The sequence below is a fragment of the Aphanomyces astaci genome (genome assembly GCF_000520075.1).
Source record: "Aphanomyces astaci strain APO3 unplaced genomic scaffold supercont1.16, whole genome shotgun sequence".
In the NCBI taxonomy this organism is placed as follows: domain Eukaryota; phylum Oomycota; class Saprolegniomycetes; order Saprolegniales; family Verrucalvaceae; genus Aphanomyces; species Aphanomyces astaci.
The window spans coordinates 143,364-151,482 of NW_009798279.1; the positions used below are offsets into that span (position 1 = coordinate 143,364).

The 8,119-nt window shown below is 47.3% G+C and overlaps 4 protein-coding genes across 10 annotated transcripts; 2 read left to right on the forward strand and 2 right to left on the reverse strand.

Annotated features, from left to right (window-relative positions):
• Positions 1–306: 306 nt before the first annotated feature.
• H257_07556 (hypothetical protein) lies at positions 307–1,951 on the reverse strand (the record flags this gene model as incomplete). Of its 6 annotated transcripts, none has more annotated exons than XM_009833126.1 (5): positions 307–477; positions 526–609; positions 673–746; positions 1,117–1,213; positions 1,270–1,951. In XM_009833126.1, 3 exons carry the CDS (start codon positions 1,949–1,951, stop codon positions 740–742), a joined length of 786 nt encoding a protein of 261 aa, XP_009831428.1. In that variant the 3' UTR covers positions 307–477; positions 526–609; positions 673–739. The 6 variants fall into 6 exon arrangements, with proteins under 6 accessions (XP_009831428.1, XP_009831424.1, XP_009831423.1 ...); XM_009833122.1 differs by having other exon boundaries at positions 673–760; XM_009833121.1 differs by having other exon boundaries at positions 673–787.
• Positions 1,952–2,552: 601 nt separating this feature from the next.
• H257_07557 lies at positions 2,553–4,145 on the forward strand. Of its 2 annotated transcripts, none has more exons than XM_009833127.1 (2): positions 2,553–3,423; positions 3,469–4,145. In XM_009833127.1, the coding sequence occupies exons 1-2, from the start codon at positions 2,580–2,582 to the stop codon at positions 4,032–4,034; spliced, it is 1,410 nt and encodes a 469-aa protein (XP_009831429.1). In that variant the 5' UTR covers positions 2,553–2,579; the 3' UTR covers positions 4,035–4,145. The 2 variants fall into 2 exon arrangements, with proteins under 2 accessions (XP_009831429.1, XP_009831430.1); XM_009833128.1 differs by having other exon boundaries at positions 3,490–4,145.
• Positions 4,146–6,127: 1,982 nt separating this feature from the next.
• On the forward strand, positions 6,128–6,941 carry H257_07558 (hypothetical protein; the record flags this gene model as incomplete). The annotated part of the gene is made up of 2 exons (XM_009833129.1): positions 6,128–6,230; positions 6,622–6,941. 2 exons carry the CDS (start codon positions 6,128–6,130, stop codon positions 6,939–6,941), a joined length of 423 nt encoding a protein of 140 aa, XP_009831431.1.
• Positions 6,942–7,197: 256 nt separating this feature from the next.
• On the reverse strand, positions 7,198–7,533 carry H257_07559 (hypothetical protein; the record flags this gene model as incomplete). The annotated part of the gene is made up of 1 exon (XM_009833130.1): positions 7,198–7,533. One exon carries the CDS (start codon positions 7,531–7,533, stop codon positions 7,198–7,200), a length of 336 nt encoding a protein of 111 aa, XP_009831432.1.
• Positions 7,534–8,119: the final 586 nt, after the last annotated feature.

Here is an 8,119-nt window from a genome sequence, read left to right on the forward strand (position 1 = left end):
GTAGGTCATTGCTCTGCATGACTGCTTGGCCACGGGAGTTAATAAAACGAAGTAGTTTTAGTAAAACAACGCAAGTTTTAGATCAGCCAATGACAGAACGGTGGGGAAGCTTACTTTTACGTCGAGTGCAACTTCAGTTTAGGTTAAACTTTGGATGATTTTAGGAGCTAAAACAACGGGCAAAATATGTGAAAAGCACAATACGTCGAAGTAACAGTAATAGAGTTGCGCTCGACCATTAACAGTTAACAGGCTGACCATTAACATTTAACAGGCTAGTAATTAACAGTTAACAGGCTGGCCAGTAACAGTTAACAGGGGCTGACCATTAACAGTTAATATTCTACTCGGAACGGGCGGTTATGGCCTTGTACGACGATGGCGTTTGCTCCGGTGTTGGGACTCTGTCGCGGGAGGCACGGCACACACGTGCGCAGACAACAACCCCCCCGTAGGTCCATTGCGTAATATTTCCATCTACATGTTGAATATAATTTGATTCTAGAGGTTTTTTCACCTTCGTACATGGGGGGCGGGGTCGCTGCTGGAAAGCATACCAATGCCCATACTCGGAGTGGTAAAAGCCACGACAAAGTCAAGTCCGTCTACCTGTGATATATATATATCTGAGCTTCATGTGCAAGTTCAACTTCGTATATATATATATTATACCAGTCGTGGCCGTTTGTTTGTAGCATCGTTGCTACTTGGCCGACCGATTAACCCAATGACGCCGCCTTCAATGGCTACGCCAGCGTTGCTGCTTTTAGCATCGTTAAAGGCATCGCTAATAATACATTTCACAATCCATGAAACCATCATGTACTCTGCACAAACATTCATCCAACGATTCATTATATTTCACATTTTTGTCACAAATATCTTTTCAAGTTGATTTTGCCCAAATTGTAAACACATTGCTATATCGTGCTTTCGAGTGAAATTTCGTGTTGTGGCGTGGTTTCTCGTTGGAATTTAAATCGATTTGATTGGCTACTTCAGATGAGCTCAAAATTATTAACCAATCAAAACTTTCTCAATGAAATTCAACCAATCAGATCGATTGTGGATCGGTTTGGCCCCTCCCCAAATTTGTATCAAATCGACCATACGTACTTGATCACGTCGTTCACTTGCGCTTTGGCAGACATGGATGCCACTTGTCGCTCCAAGTGCTGCAACAGCGCTCCCTGCACAAGATGTTCCCCGCGGCCTATGCGTATAATATGCAGTGCTGGAGGTTGTATAGCGCGTTGAAAACACAAGTACCAGTGCAGCTGAATGCATACGCAGCACTCGTGCTAGAGCCGTTCGATGCGCAGCAGCCCATGCGAGGACAGCCAGCATGGCCTACTCGCCCTGGTCGCTTCAACGCAATGCCCGCACTGGACACGGCCGCGGCTGCATGTCCTGCGCTGTCGATGCAGATGGCTCCGACGGTGTCCAGCAAGTACCTGGTCGCGTTGTCCTGGTGCTTGATCAACGCGCGGGGATGGATGGGCTCGTCGTCGTAATTGATGGTGGAGAGATTGGCATCCTTGGCCTCGGCGAGGGCACCATGGCCAACGAGGAACAGTGGAGGCTGGCGATCCTGTGGTCGCCTTTCTTGGCTGCGAAGTAAGTGCACAGCCAGAGTAATGGGGTTCCGCACTCCTTCAACAGCTCCACAGCAGCCGATGGCATTGGAAGAACCACTCATGACAGACGCGTCCGTCTCGACTCGACCGTCGGTCGTCAAGTTGACTTGGGGACCGTTGCATCCGGCGTTGGTGCACTCCGCATCTTCTAAGACGACCACGGCCTCTTCGCATGCCGAGACGGCGTCACCTCCTGCAGAAAGCACACGCGCAGCAGCTTCCAGGGCTACTCGCATACACGTGTTGGCTTCGTCCACCGCAGCATTCGTCGACTCATGGTTGCCTGCTCCAATATGCACCGCTACAAACCACATGCCAAGGAATTGTGAACGGGTGATGTTGACCAATCAGCAATAATGAGTTCTCCCCTTTTCAACCAATCAATGGTGAATAAATACAAGTGAGGTACTTCGTACGTAATGGTCTTAATGAGTACTAATACGTTGAGTAATGTACTACAGTACGTACTCCAACCAAACAATCAGCAAATTCTTGCTGTGTCCCCTTGAGGATGTCGTCACCGCCCCCTGGGACTTCCACGAAGAGAAGGTTTCATGGTTATACTGGAAATATTTTTTAGTAGTAACTACTCCGAAGTACTACGTAGTACTTCGAAGTAGTCAATAATAATGAATGGCCTTTATCATTATTCACACCACTTTTTGCCTGCACTATGGATATTTTCTCAGATTTTCATATCACCAAATGTAAGGTATACAAATATGATATGTACACCGGCCAAACTGTTCGTGAGTGTGGATTGGTTGATATTCTACACCAATCCAATTTGATTGGCTATTGCAATTGACAATTTCATTCGAATCCAACGTACTTCAAAACTAGCAAATGGACCAATCGCCGTGAACCCAGTCACGTGCCTCCAGCACTTTACCTATATGTCATCATCAACCATTTAGCTCCCACAGCAGTCCACGTACCTCCATGAAACATCTACCCGACTTGGCGTCGACGTCTCTGCTGCCTTGGGGTCTGCTGTCGCTCTACTTTGTGCAGTCGTTCCTCCAAAGCTTCCCCATGACTGCGTACGGCGACTGGCTATTCAACGAGATCCACATGTCGCCAGCGACGACCAACTTCTACTACGCCCTCACGTTCTTTCCGTGGAACCTCAAGCCAGTGTATGCGCTCGTCTCGGACAACTTTCCCATCTTCGGGTACCGCCGCAAGTACTATATCGTGCTCTGCGAGGCAGGCGCGGCGCTGTCGGTGCTGGCCACGGGGCTGTTCGTCCGGTCCGTGGCCGGCGCGTTTGTCGTCAAGATGATCGACTCGTCGTGCGAAGCATTCACGCAGATGATGCTCGGCGTGGTGCTTGTCGACGTTGCGTCCGGCAACCACCAAAAGAGCGGCAACGTCCAAGCCTGGGCTAACGCCGCCAAGAACTCTGCGTCCATCGTGGCTCTCTTCGTGGGCATCCCCATCTACGCGACCAAGTCGATTTCGTCGCGCGAAATCATCTGCTGGACCAGCGTCATTCCCGTCGTGGGCATAGTCACAGCCTTGTTCTTTTTCCACGAGCCCAAGGTCGTCCCCAATAGCATCCACCCCACCGGCCCCACGACATGCGGCGGCCTCGTGCGGCAGAAGTCCCAGGCGTTCGCCGCCGCCTGCAAGCGGATCGTGTCCGAGCAGCGCAGCTACATGCCCGTGATGCTCTTCTTCTTCCTCTCCAGCGCGCTCCCGTCTGGTGGGTCGGTCTGGTACCAGTACACGTACTCGCTGCTCAACGACCAAAAAGAGTGTTTGCAATACTCGTCTCTTGCTGGTACATATACGACGTTCTTGACACAATATATATATATAATAAAAGCCAAACTATTTGTATTTGTAGGCATGGTAGGACGGGTGCTGGCGTGTGGCATCTACGCCCAGATGTGTCAAGGTCGGAGCATCCGCATCGTGTTTGCCATTTCGACGGTGGTGTCGACAGTCGCGAGTCTGCCACAGGTGCTGCTGGCCCCCCCCATGGCGAACTTGCCCATCTCCGTGTGCACGTTCTGCACGCTCGAGTCATTCGTGACGTCGTTCGCGGGCGAATTCGCGCTGCTGCAGCTATTGATTGTGGCCACGTACTTCTGCCCGACCAAAGCCACCGATGGAAAAGGGCTCACATACGCTTTGTACCTGTCCTTCATGGATTTTGGGGGCGTCGTGAGCTCGTTCTTCTCGGCTATCGTCATCAACGCGTTGGGAATCACAGAAGACCCGACCACGTTTGTCGTGAATTGGGCCAATCTGTCGTGGGTTGTGGTCATTGGCGCCGTGTGCAAACTGGCAATTCTCGCATTCCTGTGCTTATTGCCGTCTCGAATTGACGCTGAAGATCACCAGATGCAGCCGCTGCTGTCGAAAGGCGATCAATCCCCGCTCGCCTAACATTGACATATATAGTTAGTGGCTGTAGGTGAATATTCGTGTTCTTGTGATGTACTTCGAAGTACTTGTTCCAATGGTAATATATATTAATATTAGTACTACTGTTCAGTATACAGTACACTTATTGGATTATCATGGCCGAGGAGTTTGTTTACCCAGTTGTAGCAACTGGTCTAGTCGACTTTAAGGGTACTACACTATTTTGGTTGACGAATGCCCGATATAATTAGCCATGTGCTCATTTACAGTTAACGTAACGAGGCAATTTATGGACACCTTTTTTGTCGAAGATAGCTCGAAAATATGTTGCAAATTTTATCAATTTTGATCATTTTATATCCCCATAAAGCTTAGGTTGTGATTGATCGAATGGAACTTGTTTCATCAAGTTTAAGGAGGTATTACAGCAGTTAGGTGGCTTTGAAGTTTTGAATGTTCATTGGATGAGATGCGCCAATTTATGGACAGGGTACATTATACTTAATTTGACGATACTAAAAGTTCGTTCGATTCGAAGTTTTCCAATGGAAACAAATATAAGATGCCACAGTAAATACAAAGGATATATCACTAAATTTAAACGACAACTTACTGTTAACTCACAGTCAATTACAATTCCACCATTTCGACCACGTCGTCCGGAATGAGTCGCAATGTCAACACCCTGACCACCAAGTAGGCTCAGAAATGGTACGGCGTCATCAGGATCATCACCGTCACTACAGCTATCTTGTGTGGATTGCAATGCCGTGGTGGCTCTGGTGGGCCAACGCGGTGGAGGAAGAGGTCTTGGTAGCACCCATCGCCAAGTGCTAACAGTAAAGCCGCCACTTCAGCACTTGCGATTGGTGCAATCAAGACGTCTTGAACCACCGCCCGCAACCACGTGATCACACCGACAGGGATGTACGGTACCGACACGGGCTGGATGGTGGAATGAGGGATGACCAATTTCATTGGGTTAGTAGGCAAGTGGTAAATTGAGACCTGGTTGAATTGACCGAGTCCTGAATACCACATCACATGATCTTGCTCTCATACACAGCCTAACGTTACATAATTATCTATCTAAATGCTCCTTGCATCAACAGCCATCACAGGAGTAGAATGTATCGCAACAAGGCGTGATGAGGCATGGAGCGGTGTATGCGGCTACAGTACTCAACCCGTCAATCCTGGGCTGTCCCGCCCTCCAATAAGTCGATGCGATGATCAACCAAGCGGTTGGTCCGACCTTGGAATCGGAACGTGTGCGCGCCAAGCTGCTGCGGTACCTCCGTCACATATTGGACCAGGGCCAGTGCTCGTATTCGATCATGTCGTCGGGGTCGTACCCACCTGCCTTGCAAATTCCAAAAACAGACAGACACATGAAAAATAAAAATCAAGAATACAAACTTGAAGATATATTTAATTGAAACTATACAAAAAAAAGAAATACAATTTATACTGTTTTAAAATCAAACAATTTCAGAATTATTTATGGAATTCGCAAGGTGGTTCACCTTGCGCAGCATACAAAATTGCCTATTTCACCTTGCTTTTTCTGTTTACAGTTAATGAGCTTCAGATTTTCGCGCCATGGTACTCGCGCCTTCGCTACTGTTCGGATAATTCATTCTCTTTGAATTTATTTCTGTGTGCGATCTTGGGTTACAAAAGTATTTCAGTACTGTATTAGAGTAAGTTGAACATGATTTTGATTGGCTGGTGCGCCCTGTCCATAAATTGGCGCATGTCCATAAATTGACTCGTTACGTTAATTTGGCATGGAAACACCAAGTGGTTGTCAGTCCAAAAGGTAGAGAATTCCCTGGTGAACAACCCATGATTAAGTTCTTATACCCTTGGACACGGCTTGGAGTCCTTGGAAACCGTTATAGACTCGGAACCTCTATAACTTGGAGTGCCAATTTACTGTTGTTAACTGTAAGTCGTACTTACTGTTAAGTACTACGTAGTAAGTAATTCGTAGTAAGAGACCTCAGTGTGCAATTTACATACAGTAACGTAATTGTTAATTCGGCCTCGTAGTAAGAGACCTCAGTATGCAATTTACATATTGTTAATTAGGCCTGCTCTACCACACGACAATGGCGTGCAACCGCACGACGTATGGCAGCTTGCTGCACATATTGGAGACTAACGGCCTTACCGATCATGATACCATGAGCCGACCTCTAAAAAGGCTCATAGGTATTTCTACAGCGCCATGCAGCACACTTACCCCTAAAGGGAGTGTCCGAGGGTTATCTAGAGTTCCTCAGCCATTTTCTTCACTAGGCGGAACACGATGGGGATGTCTTCATAGAGGGAGCGCACGGGCTCCAATGAGGCTTCATCTTCATTGAGGCCAAACCAGTAGACGAGGGCTTGGTATTCGCCGCTTTATTCACGGATATCACCGAGCTTGGCCACGTCATAATTACGCTACCTCTTTCCGCAAAGCAACGCGTCGTCGCAGCGTTCAGAAACGACGTCGACTGGAAATCCGTGGCGTTTACCAACGGGATAAAGTAAAGCACTGCTCGAAATTGGCTCGAAATTGGCTAAAGAGTCACTCACATCCAAACAACGTGGTATGTAGGCATCTTGAACTTTGCCTTTCAGTGCCGCCTCGTCACGTCCTTACCTCCCCCTCCTCTTCCACCACCCGGCCAGACCCCATTGCGCAAAGATGGAGTGGTGTTTTTTCACGGCGCGGCGCGCTTAGACCTAGCCAGTGGAGGATCCGGTGCCTTGGTGATGCAGCGCGATTACCCGCTTCTTTGCGACTACGACGCACATTACATCGCGGGCGCCACCACCAACATTCAAGCAGAGTACGATGGCCTGCTTCGCGGCCTCCAGATGGCACAAACGCGCGGCAACACTCACCTCACGTATTCGGTGACAGCCAACTTTTGATGCGGCAAATTCAAGGAACATATCGGGCAAGCCACCCAGGCCTGCGACGACTGTACCTTCAGGCCCGCGAACTTTCAGCATCGGCCCATTGCACCGGCCACGCGGCACTCTTCCAGATAAGCCCCCGGTCACTGATTATAATAATTTTTTTCAATCCCAAAAATTCATCCGGATAAAACATCCCTGCCTCGACCGCCAAACCACCTTCGACCACACACATAATAATGACAAGCAACCAAATCAAGTATTTATTACGTTACTTCAAGTACTGTTTACGAATGGCAATGACAAGTCCCTTGAACACCATTTTGCCGTCAGCTTTCTGGAGAAAAAACCAGGAACGCCACAAAAATTCGTCTAAGTACCCAGGGAGGTGCTTGCGGTGCACCCCGCGCATCGCCTTGAGGTATTGTTTGATCCTCACCTCCCACACACCTTCGATTGACTGTGTGTGGGCACCGTTGATTGGGTTGACGAAGTTTTCGGAGTGGTTCACCCAAGCGTGGGTGTAATTCATGCCACGCAGCCGGGGGTTGGTCTCCAGGGTGTGGCGTTCATTCGACGACACGTACGAACCAAACTTGTCCGACATGATTTTAGTACCTGGTTTGATATACTTCAAAATCAAGTCGGACAAAGTGGGCTTCGTACGGTCGTCGAATGTCAAAATCCCAAACCACTTCTTCGTCGTGCGGTCGACACCTCCAAACAGCCAACAGTCCGGATGCTGAATGCCGCGGTTGTACTTGGACTTTTTTTTCAACGACGTTTCGTCGATTTCGACGATCGACCCAACGCCACCAATCTGACACAAATAATTATCATTAATATTTGGTTGAATAAATACAATCAACTAGAACGACACTATTACAGTATATATGTATATATGTGTATGGATCAATGTAGTAAAAATTCAGTATGGAATATGACATGACTATTTTTCAAATATGAATATATGAAATGAATACTGTATGTATTCAATATGAATATGTAAATATATAAATTTGAGAGAAATATACATAGTAAACGTAGATATATGTATATACATGGTAAACGTATATATATATATATATATGTGTGTGACATGAATATATATGTGTGTATATCTATGTATATATTATATATATTTATATGTATATTTTTTCTCTCATACATACATATATATGAGAGAAAAATAC

What these genes read in the sequence shown, in the direction of transcription:
- H257_07557 (XM_009833127.1), top strand. Translation starts at nt 2,580, where the DNA reads ATGAAACATCTACCCGACTTGGCGTCGACGTCTCTGCTGCCTTGGGGT. An exon ending in GCAATACTCGTCTCTTGCTG is followed by an intron (nt 3,424 to 3,468) that starts GTACATATACGA and finishes ATATAATAAAAG; the next exon opens with CCAAACTATTTGTATTTGTA.